A 17,613-nucleotide genomic window follows, 5' to 3' on the forward strand; every position below is an offset into this window, starting at 1 on the left:
GGTATAGGTTAATAAGGTATAATATAATATTAGTTAGCAAGTTTGCCACATGGCGCTGGGACGAATCTACTTTCATTGGCGACACTCATGTAGCACGTCCTATATGAACCGATAGTATTAAAAGTCAATTACAAAAATAAAAAAATAAGGATACATACCGAACATATATTTATAATCCACGATATGTTTGGGTTTCCTGCTCCTGACAGTCCCTATCCCAGTTGATTTTGGATGATTTATCAGAAGAACGCTTGAAGATTTTCGGCGGCCTTGATTGATTCAATATGCATGCGCCGGGAAAGAATCCTCCTGGAAAAAAAGTATGTTTACAGTTGAGGTATACCATTTATATTAATCATAAAGCAGATATTTAGATGCTATGTACATAGATATCAAACGTCATCATAAACACCCGTATAGGGGAGGAACAATTTAGGTTTATTGCTCTTCCAGGTTTATTGCTCTTCCAAAGGTTTATTGCTCTTCCAAAGGAGATAATTCGATATTAATCATTTATTATACTGTTAAAATATAACTATTTGAGAGTTTTATACACCTAAAATGGTATTTGATGCATGTTTATGATTTCTGATATGTTTTAGAGCACACAGACATTATCATCTATTTATTAAAAATCATTTTAGATAAGTTGAGTTACTTCCCTTGATCCATAAATGGAGACCAAAGTGTATCATCTTGCACGGGCCACTGTGGGCCTCATAGGGGGCCAAAAGTTGTTTGGAGAGGCTAATTATCTTCCTAAATCAATGTTCTAACTCCTGTGAAAATTTGGTGCTTTAGTCCGGCCGGTAACTATATTGACTATATTAAGCCGTAACTCCCCTAACCATCTGGTACAATGAAGAATTCATAGTGGTTTTTTGATGGTGAGCTGTCCAGGCCCTGATGCAGCAAAGCTGCCCCAAACCATAATATTTCCACCACCATGCTTTACAGTTGGTATCAGGTTCTTGTGGTCAAATGCTGTCTTTGGTTTTCGCCAAACATGTCTTCTGGTACTGTGCCCAAATAGCTCTACCTTTGACTCATCTGTCTAGAGCACATTGTTCCAGAAGTGCTGGTCTTTGCGGAGGTGTTCATTGGCAAACTTAGTCTTGCCCTGATGTTCTTTCTGGACAGCAAAGGTTTCCTCCTGGCGCACCTCCCATGTAGATCAAATTTGTGCAGCCTCTTTATAATGGTAGACTCGTGCACTTTCACATCAACAATGGCAAGAGCTACCTGTAGGTCCCGTGATGACATTCTGGGGTTCTTAGAGACTTCTTTCAGCATCTTGCGGTCCGCTCTCGGGCTGAACTTGCTGGGGCGGCCTGGCCTGAACAAGTTGGCAGTTGTTTGGAATCTTCTCCACTTGCAGATGATCTTCCGGACAGTCGAATGATTGATTTCAAATTGTTTGGAGATCTTTTTAAATCCCTTCCCAGACTCGTAGGCATCTATAACCTTCTTTCTGAAGGCCTCAGAGAGCTCTTTTGATCTAGGCATGGTGACGACGCACACTTCAACAACAAAGAGCAAACCAAACTAAATGTCTGAGGTTTAAATAAGACAGGTTCCTCCAAGATCCTCTCTAACAATGTTCTAATCATTTGCACCTGAGCTGGTGCACCTGATTCTAATTTTAGGTATTTGAAGTAGTGATAAATGTAGGGGTGCACTTACTTTTTCCACGTGAGAAATTTGCATTTATGTTTATTTAAATTATCCAATGGACTACAAAATGTAAATGTTTCATGATATTTGTTTTGTTATATCACCTTTATCTACCAATATTGTTGAAATGAAGATCAAATAGCTGTATGTTGAAATATGTTGAAAAAGTCAAAACTTTACATGGGGTGTACTTACTTTTTCACGTGACTGTATATGTGCAAATTTCTTATGGTGGCGTCAATGAAACTGCGATAACATGTATCAAACGACAAACCATTGCACGAAGCTTAGCCTGGTCGGCTTTCATCATCACGAGATCACATCTAAATTAGTAAATATAATACCCATGAAGCTCACCTTTGATTAGTTCTGTAGGACAGTCATTTGCAGGCTTTCTTCTTTTTCTTTGAGCTTGTTCTATCTTAGATTTATCGGTGAATTTCTGATAGCATCACCGATGGAATCGAGCATTATGAGGCTTTGGATCACTTGTAGTCGTAGCTGTCGTACTCGTACTGGGTAGATCTAATTGCACACAGTCCGAGCTACTGCCGATGGAACTTATGAAATCGGTGGCGATTTTGGCCTCACAGTCTATTAGGCCCGGTAAGTCCGAGGGGAACCGAGGATACCCCCCTCTAAGTAGACCCAAAACCCGTGGCCGTAACTGTGTGTGTGTGTTCTGGCCGGTTAGGTTTTCCAGCTCTTTCAAGAGTTTGTACACAAAAAGCCTGTAAAGATGGAATTTATTGTAGAATTGCTTTATTCCAAAGAAGAGACAAAATGAAATGCATTAAACAATCAGAACCAACATCATTACTATACAGTGAGAAGATCACAAATTGAAATGATGTCATAAACTTTGATGATGTATGTATCAAGGGGAGTGCAATTCTAATCCATATGTCCCCAACCTAAGGCATGAGCATCACCTGAAGCCTTCACATGCAACAAGAAGCAAGTGGTCTCGTAAATAACAATAGTTGAGGAATGAAGATAATGCAACAAAACAAGCAAAACTCTTGTGAAACACGCAAACAGAAAATGGTGCAAACAACACCGACTCAAAGGAGGAGACGTAAAGGCTCTGAGGGTTGTCAATCCTCTTTATCTGAAGGCAAATAAAGAAATAAACAGAATGCAGCTTTTGCCACTCCCAATGCTAGTCACGTGACAATCTGAAATTCTGTATTAAATGATCCTTCATAGTTTATTCTCCACTCTACATTTCAGGGAGTTTGGTACTACCCTACGAATCGCCTCCAATTGAGATCCAAGGTGGAGCAATGATGAATTCACAAAAGCTGTGATATCAAAGAGCACATGACGTTCTTAATCAGGGTACATGTTAAGTACTCGATTGGTACCTTCTGTGCCTTGATCTTGATGCCTGGGCTGTTGTTTGACACAGAAACCCGCATCCAGTAACAAGTGGTTGATTAGTGTGCCGGAGTCTCCCATCAGGTATAGCAACACCCACAGCGCATCAGTCAGACTCCTTCGCATCACACGAGCAACCAACACCTTTCCCAAAATAATATCTTCAAAAAACTCTCTGAGGAAGTTGGTAGAAAGAAGGGAAGAAAGTATTTTCAGCCAAGAGTTACTACGCTGAAGACCTCAACCTCTCTTTTTTGCTTCCCAAGGTGGTTACCATTCCTCAATTAACATTCTGTTTATTTCAGCCATTGTTATACCTGTCTGCCAATGCAAATCGACACTAGCCTCCACCAGCAAGATTATTCTTCTTTATATATATATATATAAAAGAAAGTGTTTGTTTGTTTGTTTGTTTCTTTGTCTGTGCAAGCTAATCTCCTGAACGGTGAAAGATAGGAGGAAACCTCTAACTAAAAATCTAACTCTAACTAAAAACCTCTAACTAAAAAAGAACTAAAAATATCGGGACGGGCCCCGGAAATGTTTTAGGCTAGGTGGCGAGACCGGTCGAGGCCCACCTCGGCCGGGCTGGGCCCATTTCGCAATTTAAAGCTGGGCTGAATTATAGTAGTCAATCTTCTACGGCCGCGAGTAAAAGCTGAATTATAGTAGTAAATGCATTCAAAAAGAACTAAAAATGTCGGGACGGGCCCCGGGAAGTTTATAGGCTAGGTGGCGAGGCCGCTTCGGCCGGGCTGGGCCCACTTCGTAATTAAAAGGTGAGCTGAATTATCTTAGTCAATCTTCTACGGCCGCAAGTAAAAGCTGAATTATAGTAGTAAATTCATTCAAAAAGAACCAAAAATGTCGGGACGGGCCCCGGGAAGGTTATAGGCTAGGTGGCGAGGCCGGTCGAGGCCGCTTCGGCCGGGCTGGGCCCACTTCGTAATTAAAAGGTGAGCTGAATTATCTGAGTCAATCTTCTACGGCCGCAAGTAAAAGCTGAATTATAGTAGTAAATTCATTCAAAAAGAACCAAAAATGTCGGGACGGGCCCCGGGAAGTTTATAGGCTAGGTGGCGAGGCCGCTTCGGCCGGGCTGGGCCCACTTCGTAATTAAAAGGTGAGCTGAATTATCTTAGTCAATCTTCTACGGCCGCAAGTAAAAGCTGAATTATAGTAGTAAATTCATTCAAAAAGAACCAAAAATGTCGGGACGGGCCCCGGGAAGGTTATAGGCTAGGTGGCGAGGCCGGTCGAGGCCGCTTCGGCCGGGCTGGGCCCACTTCGTAATTAAAAGGTGAGCTGAATTATCTGAGTCAATCTTCTACGGCCGCAAGTAAAAGCTGAATTATAGTAGTAAATTCATTCAAAAAGAACCAAAAATGTCGGGACGGGCCCCGGGAAGGTTATAGGCCAGGTGACGAGGCCGGTCGATGCCGCCTCGGCTGGGCTGGGCCCATTTCGCAATTAAAAGCTGAGCTGAATTATAGTAGTCAATCTTCTACGGCCACGAGTAAAAGCTGAATTATAGTAGTAAATTCATTCAAAAAGAACTTTAAATGTCGGCACGGGCCCCGGGAAGGTTATAGGTGAGGTGGCGAGGCCGATCGAGGCCGCCTCAGCCGGGCTGGGCCCATTTCTCAATTAAAAGCTGAGCTGAAATATAGTTGTCAATCATCTACAGCCGCAAGTAAAAGCTGAATTATAGAAGTAAATTCATTCAAAAAGATCTAAAAATGTCAGGACGGCCCACGGGAAGGTTATAGGCGAGGTGGCGAGGCCGGTCGATGCCGCCTCGGCCGGGCTGGGCCCATTTCGCAATTAAAAGCTGAGCTGAATTATAGTAGTCAATCTTCTATGGCCGTGAGTAAAAGCTGAATTATAGTAGTAAATTCATTCAAAAAGAACCAAAAATGTTGGGATGGGCCCCGGGAAGGTTATAGGCTAGTTGACGAGGCCGGTCGAGGCCGCCTCGGCCGGGCTGGGCCCATTTCGCAATTAAAAGCTGAGCTGAATTATAGTAGTCTATCTTCTACGGCCGCGAGTAAAAGTTGAATTGTCGTAGTAAATGCATTCAAAAAAACACCGGGCAACGCCGGGTGCTTTCGGCTAGTCCGACATAAAATAAGAATTTCTACTTTGGCCAAATGAGTAAAATTGCAACCATAGGCGTAGTACATGAGCGGCTGCATCTCGACCTATTTCCCTTTGGGCAAGCATGATGCACGTCCATCCTGCCACTTACTGGTGTTCGGTTTTGTACCTTATCGTCATGTTCTACATGTTCTTGGCATGTCATGTATGCACTGCACTTGCAACCAAGTGGCTACAACAACACACCATTGAAATAAACCAGCTACATTCAATGCATCAAACAATTCAATATGACCATCACAACCACAGCTAGCAGATACATTCCCAAAGGGCAATATAAAAAAAATACAGCCTCAACTACTCACCAGAAATCGCACACCTCAAACACGAGACAATCTAAAACACAACACACCAACACCTAATGCACCAGACATAGTAGAAAGGATTCAAACAATAGAAATCAACAAAATACTCGTGAAAAATAACCCACAAAACTGGCACTACTTTTTACAAACACTAAACCGCTCAACCACTACCGAACACGTGTACAAACACATAAACAGCATCAATAACTCCAACAGCCTCACATGCAGCCATAACTACCACAGAAAGTATACAACAAAACACAACATGCATTATAAGGCCATTTTCCCTGCGAGAGCAGGGGTTAGCCTTGCGGTCCCCATGACAATCTTCTCCATTTTGCCCCATTTTCTGCATCTCTCCTAGTTAACCCCCTTGCCCGCATTTCTTCTTCCACCATCTTTAGCCAAGTCTTTCTAGGTCTTCCCCGTCCTCTACTTCCTTCTACATTCATTTCCATCACTCTTCTCAACCAGTCACTTTCATCCTTCCTCAACACATGACCAAACCATCTCAACCTGTGCCTCTTCACAGCATCAATCACAGGCTCTATTCCCATCATCTTTCGCAATTCATCATTTGTCTTCCTCTCTCTCAACGACACTCCGCACATCCACCGAACCATTCGCATTTCCACCCTTTCCAGCCTTCGTTGCTGCTCTACATTCATGACCCATGTCTCGCTCCCATAAATCATAACACTTCTCACACATGCAGCATACACCTTTCCCTTCAGCTTCAACGACACTCCCCTCCTCATCAGCACACCACTCAGTTCCCGAAACTTCTTCCATGCACATCTCACTCTAGCAACCGTTGCTGAGTCTGATCCACCTTCTCCATTCAGCATGCCTCCGAGGTAGCAAAATGTTTTCACACCTTCCAGCTTCACGCCGTCTCCAAGATCCAACTCAACATTTCCTCCATCTGCAGCTCCCTCTGTGCACACCTTACATTTGAATGTAGCTGCCACACTGGTTAATGACCCTCTCAGACCACTACATTTTTGATGAACCCACTCGGCGCACATTGTACATTGAATGGAGTTCACTCCGACACCCTTCCTGCACACAGCACATGGCCACTTCCCAGTTCTTTCCACCTCACCACATGCTTTACCACTTGCCATCACCTTCGTCTTTCCTATATTCACCTTCAGACCTTTTGTCTCCATTCATTCCTTCCACTTGTTCATCTTTTCCTTCAGTCCATCCATACTTTCCGCAATCAACACCAGATCATCTGCATACAACAACTCCCACGGTAAACCCTCCTGGACGGTCTGAGCAAGCACCTCCATCACAGCTACAAATAGTAGTGGACTTAGTACCGACCCCTGATGCACTCCCACCTTCACCTCAAACTCACCACTGTTCCCGTCCTTCGTCCTTACAGCTGTGCGCGCTCTTTTGTACATTGCCATCACAACTCTGATCAACCATTCCTCCACTTCTAACTTCCTCAATGCCCATGTCAATACTTCGCATGGAACCCGATCGAATGCTTTCTCCAGATCAACAAACCCAAGAAACAACTTCTTCCTCTTCTCCATGTACTTCTCCTGCAACTGCCTCACAATAAAGAGCGCGTCTGTCGTTCCTCTTCTGGCATAAATCCAAACTGCATTTTGTCGATCTCCACCTTCTTCCTTATCCTCCTCTCCAACACCCTTTCCAATACCTTCATTCCATGCTCCAATAACTTTATCGCTCGGTACGAGCCACACTCCAGAGGGTCAGGGTCACCTTTCCCCTTGTATAGAGGGACGAGGGTACTCAGTTCCCAATCCACTGGAATGCGACCTTCTTTCACCACCAGATTACAGATCTCTGCCATTCTCTTCACACCCCAACTTCCTGCTGCCTTCAACATATCTCCCACAACTCCCGTCGGCCCTCCCGCTTTTCTACTCTTCATTGCTTTTATCGCTTCCTCAACTTCCTTCTCAGTTATCTTCTCTGCCGGTCATAAAACTGGGTTACTCTCTATGTTGCCATCCCATTCATTCTCTGTATTCAACAGCATTTCCATATATCTTTTCCATTGAAGGAGCTGCGCTCCAACGCGAGTCGAAAGAATTGACGCGACCAAAGATGGAATTCGTCCGAGTTGCTTTAATGAAACAAAACAGCTCAGGTATTCTGACAAGCCCGTTTATCGGGCAGCAATATTTATACACGTTTATTCCGGGGCGTTTGCCCGGGAAAACCGAGACCGGGGATGCCCGGGTATCTAGGGCGAGTCCTGGAAAGGCGAGTCTGGACATGCCCGGGCGTCCTGGACGCGGCCTGGCAAGTCGAGGCTGGGCGTGCCCGAGCGCTCTGGGCGAGCCCTGGAAAGGCGAGAGCGGGCATGCCCGGACGCTCTGGGCGAGCCCTGGAAAGGGGAGTCTGGACATGCCCGGGCGTCCTGGCAAGTCGAGGCTGGGCGTGCCCGGGCGCTCTGGGCGAGCCCTGGAAAGGCGAGAGCGGGCATGCCCGGGAAAGACGAGACCGGGCGTGCCCGGGAGGTTCGGGCGTGCCCGGGAACAGCGAGTGGGGGGGGGGGGGGGGGGGGGGGGTCCGATCCGGTGGTGGGTGGTCAAGCGGGGGGAACTGTAGATGGGGGGCGGCCTCGCCGCGGAGGAAGAGCCAACCGTGGTGGTCGGTCGACGTCCACGTGCGCCGGTTTGAGGCGGTCCACAGAGATCCGGTCCGACCGGCCGCCGACGTCGACGACGAAGGACTTGTCGCCCCGTCGCAGGACCCGGAAGGGCCCGTCGTACGGCGGCCGGAGTGGCCCCCGGTGCGCGTCATGACGCACAAAGACGTACTCCGCTGTGCGAAGCGCCGGGGGGACGTAGGACTGGGAGCCACCGTGGCGGGACGTTGGCACGGGGGCAAATCGTCGGGCGGCCTCCTGGAGGTCCGAGCGCTGGTGTGCGGCGGACCAGGGACTGGTAGCGTCGGGCACGAACTCGCCCGGGACGCGGAGCGGCTGGCCGTAGACGAGCTCGGCGGCGGACGCCCGGAGGTCCTCCTTGGGGGCCGTGCGGAGGCCCAAAAGGACCCACGGCAGCCGGTCGGTCCAACCGTCGTCCTGAAGGCCGGCCATGAGTGCGGCCTTCATGGAGCGGTGAAACCGCTCGCAAAACCCGTTGGCTTGGGGGTGGTAGGCCGTGGTGCGGTGCAGCGTGACCCCCAACGAGCGGGCGACCGCGCCCCAAAGTTCGGACGTGAACTGTGGGCCGCGGTCGGACGAGATGTCCGCCGGTGCGCCGAAGCACGCAACCCAGGTGGCGATGAACACCTGCACCACGTCGGCGGTGGTGGTGGAGGTGAGGGGCACGGCCTCCGGCCACCTGGTGGTCCTGTCCACCATGGTGAGCAGGTGGGTGAACCCCCGCGATGGGGGCAGGGGACCCACCAGGTCCACGTGGACGTGGTCGAAACGCCGTGCAGGCACGGTGAAAGGTGCTAGCGGGGCCTGGGTGTGGCGGTGGACCTTGGCCCGCTGGCAGGCCATGCAGGAGTTGGCCCAGTCGCGGACGTTCCGTCGAAGGCCGTGCCAGACGAAACGCGCCGACACCAGCTTCTGAGAAGCTTTCCGGCCCGGGTGAGAAAGGCCGTGGATGGAGGCGAAGATGCGGCGCTGCCAGGAAACGGGCACGATGGGGTGAGGCTGGCCCTGGGAGACGTCGCAGAGCAGGACGGTGCCCGCGAAGGGGATGTCGGCCAGGCGGAGGCCCGTGTCCGCCGCCCGGAGGGCCTGCACCGAGGTGTCGGTGGTCTGGTCGGCCGCCGTGAGCGCGAAGTCCACGCCGAGGTGGACCGCGTTCGCGCTGGCCCGAGAAAGACAGTCGGCCACGGCGTTGTCTTTGCCGGCGACGTGCCGGATGTCCGTGGTGAATTCCGACACGGCGGAGAGGTGGCGCTGCTGGCGGGCCGACCATGGCTCCGTGACTTTGGCCATTGCGTAGACCAACGGCTTGTGGTCGACGAAAGCCGTGAACGGGCGGCCCTCCAGGAGGTGTCGGAAATGGCGAACGGCCAGGAATAGACCGAGCAGCTCGCGGTCGAACGTGCTGTATTTTAACTCGTTCGGCCGGAGCTGCCGGCTGAAAAAAGCGAGTGGCTGCCAAACCCCGTCCACCCATTGTTCATGGACGGCGCCCACCGCGTAGTTAGAGGCGTCCGTAGTGAGGGCGATGGGCGCGTTAGAGCACCGGGTGAGCCAGCAGCGTTGCGTCGGCGAGGGCCCGTTTTGCGCTCGCGAAGGCCGCGTCCATGGCCGCGGACCAAACGATGTCATGCTTGGCCGGCTTGCCCCGGAGGGCCTCGTAAAGGGGCCGCATGAGCTGAGCAGCGCGGGGCACGAATCGGTGATAAAAATTCACCATGCCGAGGAACTCTTGTAGGGCCTTGATGGAACGGGGACGCGGGAACGTGGTGATGGCCTCGACCTTGGTCGGCAGCGGCACGGCCCCGGTCTTGGTGATGCGGTGGCCCAAAAAGTCAACGGTCGTCGTGCCGAAGTGGCATTTGGCCGGGTTGACAATTAAGCCGTGCTCGCTGAGGCGACCGAACAGTGTTCGGAGGTGGAGGAGGTGCTCGGCGCGGGACGTGCTGGCGACGAGGATGTCGTCCAGATAGATGAAAAGAAATGGCAGGTCGCGCAGCACGCCGTCCATTAAGCGCTGGAACGCCTGGGCCGCGTTCTTGAGGCCAAACAGCATCCTCAAAAATTCGAACAGGCCAAACGGCGTGATGACGGCCGTCTTCGGGACGTCGGCCGCCCGGACAAGTACCTGGTGGTATCCCCGTATCAGGTCAATTTTGGAAAATATGACCCGTCCCGCCAAACGGGCGGAAAAAGTCCTGGATGTGCGGGATTGGGTACCTGTCGGGGGTGGTAGCGTCGTTGAGGCGGCGGTAGTTGCCACACGGGCGCCATCCGCCCCCCGGCTTTGGCACGATGTGCAGTGGTGAGGCCCACGCGCTATTGGAGCGCCGCACGATGCCGAGGTGCTCCAACGCGTCGAACTCGGCCTTTGCCACGGCGAGCTTGGCCGGGTCGAGGCGGCGGGCCCTGGCGTAGACCGGCGGGCCCGTAGTGGGTATGTGGTGCTCGATCCCATGCCGCACTGCGACGGCCGAAAACGTCGGCCGCGTGAGGGCCGGGAATTCCGCGAGCAGGCGAGCGAACTCATTCGCCGTCGGGAGGCCGCACGGCAGTTCGGTCGGCGCAGAGCTGCTCATCGTGCACGCCAGGGAGCTGAAGGTCTCGGCGTTGACAAGGCGACGACGTTTGACGTCGACCAGCAGCCCGTGCGCGCAGAGGAAGTCGGCGCCCAGCAAAGCCATGGGGACGCAGGCGGCCACAAAGGTCCACTGAAAGCGCTGGCTGCCGAAGCAGAGGGTGACGTCGCGCAGGCCGAAAGTGCGTATGGCCGAGCCATTAGCAGCGACCAAAGAGGGGCCGCAAACGGCGTCCCGCCTGTCCTGCTCGGAGGCGGGTATGACGCTCAGTTGGGCGCCGGTGTCACAAAGGAAACGCCGCCCGGACGCTTTGTCCCGAATAAAAAGCAAGTTGCCCGAGTGGCCGGCGCTCATGGCTGGGAATGAACGCCGGCCCGGCCGTTTCCCGACTTGCCGAAAGTGCACGGGGGTCGGCACGTCCGAGCCTCGTGTCCGAACCTGGCGTGGTAATAACACCACGCCTGGTCAGGTGGAGGCCCTGGCCGTCGTGTCGGAAGCGGTCGGCGCGGCGTGGCGGCCGCCAGTTGCACCGGCAGTTCGGCCTCCAACCGCGCAGGGCGCTCGGGCGTCGCCTCGGACGGCGGCAGGCTCCAGGTAGCCGCGCCGATGTGTTGGCCCGCCGAGGAGATCTTATCGGCTTCCCTGGCGAGGGCGCGGGGATTGGTGATCGACGTGCCAGCCAGGGCGAGGCGTACCGGGTGAGGCAGCTGGCGAAAGAACAGCTCGCGAAACAGAAAATCCGGAGAGTGCTCACCGAGCAACGAGAGCATATAGTCCATGCGCTCGGACGGGCGCGTGTCGCCGAGCTCGGGCAGGTCGAGCAGGCGCCGTGCGCGTGCCGCCGGTGAGAGGGCGAAAGCGTCGAGGAGGAGCGTCTTCAGCGCGTCATACTTGTCGGCAGCCGGCGGGTGCTCGAGGAGGCTCAGGGCGCGGGCCGCGGTGGCGGAACCGAGCGCTGCCACGACGTGGTGGAAGCGGGTGTCGTCCGCGGTGATGCCTCGCAGAGCGAACTGGGAGTCCGTCTGGGCGAACCAAACAGCCGCGTGAGCCTCCCAGAAGGTAGGCAGTTTAAGAGTCACTGCCGTGTCCATGTCGGTAGGTCACCAGTGAAGGAGCTGCGCTCCAACGCGAGTCGAAAGAATTGACGCGACCAAAGACGGAATTCGTCCGAGTTGCTTTAATGAAACAAAACAGCTCAGGTATTCTGACAAGCCCGTTTATCGGGCAGCAATATATATACATATACACATTTATGCCGGGGCGTTTGCCCGGGAAAACCGAGACCGGGCATGCCCGGGTGTCAAGGGCGAGTCCTGGAAAGGCGAGTCTGGACATGCCCGGGCGTCCTGGACGCGGCCTGGCAAGTCGAGGCTGGGCGTGCCCGAGCGCTCTGGGCGAGCCCTGGAAAGGCGAGAGCGGGCATGCCCGGGAAAGACGAGACCGGGCGTGCCCGGGAGGTTCGGGCGTGCCCGGGAACAGCGAGTCCGGGCATGCCCAGGAGAGGCGCGTCTGGGCCCGTCCGGACGAGCCCGGCATGGCGATCACGCCCTGGCCGCGTCCTGGCAGGTGCAAGGCGATTGTGTACATTCAGCGGGAACCGCTACACCATCTTCCTTTAATTCCATCTGGGTCCACAACGATTTGTCCCACTTCATCCTTCAAGCAACTCACCCCCATCACATCACACCTCTCTTTCGCTATCTGCTTTGCAATCCTGAATGCCGCTCTCCGACCCTCTTCCGAATCCAAGCGTTCTCCGAACATTTTCCTACATGTCTCCTGCGCCTTTGCTACCTCTTTCTTTGCATCATTCTTGGCTGCCTTATAACTTTCATGCTCTGCTTTTTCTGCTCCCGTACCCTTCGCCTTCTGCCACTCCTTGACCTTCTTCCTCTTCTCATCAATCCTCTTTCCAAATTCATCATCCCACCACCATGTTTCCGAGTGCCTCGGTGGTCCTTTTGTCCATCCACATACCTCACCAACGGCTCCCAACAGACTATCTTTCATTGACATCCAACCACGTTCAAGCTCAACCACATCATCCTCTACCCTACTCAGCCTCTCTTTTAATGCCTCCCTTACTGTCACCTCTTTCAACCTCCACACCTTCATTCTCGGTTGGTACTTCACCCGCCGAGCTCTCCTCGCACCTTTCACCCTTATGTAGCAGACAACCAAGTGGTGCTGTGAAACAGCCTCCTCCCCAGGGATCACCTTTGTGTCCCGGAGGTGCCCCCTATCTCGTCTCCGCACCATCAGGTAGTCAACAGTTGTCGTAGACCCACCTGACGTGTATGTAACAAGCTTATTATCCCCTTTCTGGAACTAAGTATTACAAATGAACAAATCAGCTCCATCAGCAAACTTCAAAATCCTTTCACCTTCTCCATTTCTCACACCATATCCGTAACCCCCATGAACTCCCTCAAAACCGTCCATACTCCTTCCCACATGTCCATTTAGGTCTCCTCCTACCACAACAACTTCCTCATCTTTCACGTTTTCGATCAGCTTCTCTATCGCACACCAGAACTTGTCCTTCTCTTCATCGCTCCGACCAACCTGCGGAGCATATCCCGAGATGACGTTCACCAAGAGCTTTCCAATCATCATTTTCACCATCATCAACCTATCACTCACTCTCGTCACACTCACCACACTGTCTACAAACTCCTCTGAAAACAGGACACCAACACCATTCACGCCCTCCGGGCACCCTTGCCACACAAACTTGTATTTCTGTCCCTGCCTACCCTTCACCATTCTCACCCCACTTCCCTTCCATCTCGTCTCTTGCACACAACATATGTCCACTCTTCTTCTGATCAATACTTCCACCACTTCTCCTGATCTCCCTGTCATTGTCCCTACATTCCATGTCCCAAACCTCAGAAACCGATCTCCACTTCGGGCTGTACCCTGCCCATATGTAGTTGTAATTGTCATGGTTCTCTTTTTGAGGCAATGTTTTTATGGCCGGATGCCCTTCCTGACGCCAACCCTCTTAGTCGCCTCTTACGACACGCAGAAAGTATATCATCAGAAAAACAACAAGCTAACATCCTCATCGACCATTACGCAAACACAAGTCACATAGGATCCAGAAAAGAAGAAAGATAGATTACAAGATGCAAACTCGGCTACCAACTCAACACCGCCACCATTCACTCCCACACAAACAACAAAAATCATCAAAAACTCACAAGCTACCCCACCGGCCCTGACATCTATTTACATTTAAAACACCTTGGACCACACGGTATATCAGAACTCACAAATATAATCAATTTCTCCTACCAACACTCAAGAATTCCCCAAATTTGGAAACGAGGCAAAATCATTACCCTCCTTAAACCAAATGTAGATCCCACAAAACCGCCTCAACAGACCTATCATATTACGTTGTACACCTTCCAAAGTTACAGAACACCTTGTACTTACACTCACAACCCCTCATATCCCCCTCACACTCTCAACATGGATTCAGACCAAACCACTCCACCATCACTCTTTTGACAAACCTCACGCAAAACACCTTTGAAGGCTTCAACAATAGAAAACCACCAAAACGCACTATTCTCACTCCAGTAGAGATCAACAAAGCGTTTGACACTTTCCCAAAGCTCTCACTCACAAACAAAATACTCAACATAGACATGGACAACAACACCAAACGCTAGCTGGCCAACTATCGATCACGCAGTCATTCGTGATTTTTAACGGCAGGTCATCACGCACACGATACTTTCCGAATGGAGTCCCTCAAGGCTCAGTCCTCTTCCCCACACTCTTTAATCTGTTCACACACGACATTCCACAACCACCCGAGAACATACAATTAGCCTCGTATGCGGACGATATAACCATCGACTCCACTCATAACAACATCTACACCACCACAGCACAACTTCAAACCTTCCTCAGCACCCTACAAACCTGGCTCACCATCAATAAACTATAAGAAGCCCCCTCAAAAGCAACAGTCACTCAGCCCTGCACCACACATCACACTGAACGACATCCATATCCCACACATACATCAAACAAAAATACTCGGGGTCACTTTTAACACATCCATGTCATTCTCAGATCGCATCACAAGCATTAAAAAAACACATGCACACCCAGACTGACTACACTTGGGGAACTCCCAAGCACCGACTTCAGGCACCACAAAGAAACAACATCACTAACATCCAAACAGTACATTCGATCAGTCATCATCTATCTATAATTCCAGTAATCTCTGTGTGTATGTTTGTATGTTTGTATGTTTGTATGTCTGTGACCGCTGTTTCTCGACAACCACGGGTCCGATATACTTTAAACTTGCCAGGTATATTGCTGGGGACCCGAGGATGTGCCTTTTCAAGGTTTCATATTAATCGGAGAAGTAGTTACCGAGCTATGTCCAAAAAACGATTCAACCAATCAGAGAGCAGCGAGCTATCACGTGTGCCGAACGTGGCGAACAGACTCTGCCTCGGACGGCACATTTGAGAGCGTATTCATTTATTTCACGTTGGCAAACTATGTTGCCGCTATGTTGGCGTTAAACGATGTTTTAAAACTAATTAAAACTAATTTGCGATTCTTTCGCTTTCCTGCGCGTTTGTGCATGCTATGGCGATTTCTTTACCAAACTCCGCAAGCCGTTCGCTTTGGACCAAACCATTTCATGTAAATAGAGGGGGGGGATTGTCACCGTACTCGCAAGCCGTTCGCTTTGGACCAAACCATTTCATGTAAATAGAGGGGGGGGATATAATTTTAGATATAGATATAGTACGGGCATGCCCTAGTCTATCTATAATTCCAGTAATCTCTGTGTGTCTGTGTGTTTGTTTGTTTGTCTGTGACCGCTGTTTCTCGACAACCACGGGTCCGATATACTTGAAACTTGCCAGGTATATTGCTGGGGACCCGAGGATGTGCCTTTTCAAGGTTTCATATTAATCGGAGAAGTAGTTACCGAGCTATGGCGATTTCTTTACCAAACTCCGCAAGCCGTTCGCTTTGGACCAAACCATTTCATGTAAATAGAGGGGGGGGGATTGTCACCGTACTCGCAAGCCGTTCGCTTTGGACCAAACCATTTCATGTAAATAGAGGGGGGGGATTGTCACCGTACTCGCAAGCCGTTCGCTTTGGACCAAACCATTTCATGTAAATAGAGGGGGGGGATTGTCACCGTACTCGCAAGCCGTTCGCTTTGGCTTTGTGAATGGACCAAACCATTTCATGTAAATAGAGGGGGGGGGATATAATTTTAGATATATATATAGTACGGGCATGCCCTAGTATCAACAATGCCAGCTCATCTTGGGCCTTCAGCCTATAAAACACACATCTCAATACCCTGCAGATCATACAAAACGAAGCCCTTCACATCATCACAGGTTACACATTAACAACACACATCGAGCCCCAACACACAAAAGTAAAAATACCAAAAAAGGAAAGGCCACTTGGACATGAGACATGCACAGTTCCTTACAATGACAAATGCCAACCGTAATTACCCATGCTACGACAGTACGACATGTACAACCACCCACAGGCCCCCAGACACATTACAACTATACCACAAAGACACTATAGTGACATCCTTCATAACATCCCCCCCAGCAAACAACGGAAACTACAAAAAACACAGCCACACCCACATCATCATAAACGCAATAAACAACCTGGGCCCAAACAGTATAATGGGACACAAAACCCTCACCCATTGATGACAGAGAGAAACTACTCCCCTGGCCCGATCGGACACCAACCCCAACTTTTACACTACAAACATAGACTCGATGACACCACTGATGACACCTGCAACCACCGTTAGGAGGTGCCACACTCAACAAAACACATCATGGAAGACGGTGCAGTCTTGGCTTCACATAGCATCTTGGATGTGAGGGATCTCTGGGTCACTCATGTGAGATCAATTGGTTATCGTCGTGCCGCTGGTCTGTTCAACCAGAACCGACTGGGGCAACACAACAACGACAACCAGCTGCAAACCTCGCGGTACGTCTGATGCTTTCTCCAGGCACAGGCTCCAATTCGTAGAGAAATACTTGGACTGCTTGAAAGGGTACACGAAGGAACCGAGGCAGGAGCTGGAACAGGTCATCTTTTCTCAAACATTCGGTGTTTCCCAGATCCAAGAAAAACACCTGTGATCAACAGCAGAGTCCAAAAGCTATTTGATCAGGTTATAGGGGGAATATTCATGCAAACCTATAAACATACAACCTTTGGCAGTTGGTTCACAACTGCACACTAATAAGCTAGTGAGAAGAGACTGCAGGTTAATGGACTGCCTTTTGTAAACACGATATAATGGACAAATAAACAACTGCAAAAGCAGAAGCTTGAAGAAAGCTTTCGCATTTGCTTGCATGTATGCAACTAAACAGTCATTCAGATAAACATGGCTGCAAGGCTAACCTTCACAGAGGATATCTCTGGAAGGACATCACAAACACGTCCTCGGTAGAACAGCCCACTGGAAGACAGCCATGCTGTGACTAACTCTCCGCAAGCTGGTAAGTCCTGTTGGGAATGACTTAGCCCATGCTGCCTGTAGTGTTGCTGTAAGTCTCGCATCATGGAAGTGTATGATTGTGAGATGGCCAGATGTCTGGCTGGTATATCTATCACACAAGGAGCATACAGGAAGGAACAATCACTGATAGCAAACAGTATTACTTTCATGACTCCATGACTTCAGCGATGACCATTAGAGGGAAGGAAACAATAGCCATAATTAGTCATTTACCTCCCAAATAACTGGCTACGTCTTGTATTTCCAATACAAGATCTAGGCTCCTGGAAGAGTGAGATGACAGAGGGTAAA

General features: G+C 50.5%; 1 protein-coding gene across 2 annotated transcripts; it reads right to left on the reverse strand.

Annotated features, from left to right (window-relative positions):
- Positions 1–2,764: 2,764 nt before the first annotated feature.
- On the reverse strand, positions 2,765–17,406 carry LOC137433084 (tudor domain-containing protein 1-like). Of its 2 annotated transcripts, XM_078782779.1 has the most exons (4): positions 17,205–17,406; positions 16,776–16,930; positions 3,042–3,229; positions 2,765–2,785 (listed from the first exon to the last, which is right to left on the reverse strand). In XM_078782779.1, the coding sequence occupies exons 1-4, from the start codon at positions 17,364–17,366 to the stop codon at positions 2,772–2,774; spliced, it is 519 nt and encodes a 172-aa protein (XP_078638905.1). In that variant the 5' UTR covers positions 17,367–17,406; the 3' UTR covers positions 2,765–2,771. The 2 variants fall into 2 exon arrangements, with proteins under 2 accessions (XP_078638905.1, XP_067981639.2); XM_068125538.2 differs by lacking the exon at positions 2,765–2,785 and having other exon boundaries at positions 2,830–3,229.
- Between the last annotated feature and the right edge of the window lie 207 nt (positions 17,407–17,613).

Source organism: Myxine glutinosa, chromosome 8 (assembly GCF_964187855.1).
Source record: "Myxine glutinosa chromosome 8, kmMyxGlut1.1, whole genome shotgun sequence".
Lineage (NCBI taxonomy): Eukaryota > Metazoa > Chordata > Myxini > Myxiniformes > Myxinidae > Myxine > Myxine glutinosa.

What these genes read in the sequence shown, in the direction of transcription:
- LOC137433084 (XM_068125538.2), bottom strand. Translation starts at nt 17,366, where the DNA reads ATGATGCGAGACTTACAGCAACACTACAGGCAGCATGGGCTAAGTCAT. An exon ending in CAGAGATATCCTCTGTGAAG is followed by an intron (nt 16,931 to 17,204) that starts GTTAGCCTTGCA and finishes TGTTGATCACAG; the next exon opens with GTGTTTTTCTTGGATCTGGG. An exon ending in AGCATCAGACGTACCGCGAG is followed by an intron (nt 3,230 to 16,775) that starts GTTTGCAGCTGG and finishes CAACTTCCTCAG; the next exon opens with AGAGTTTTTTGAAGATATTA.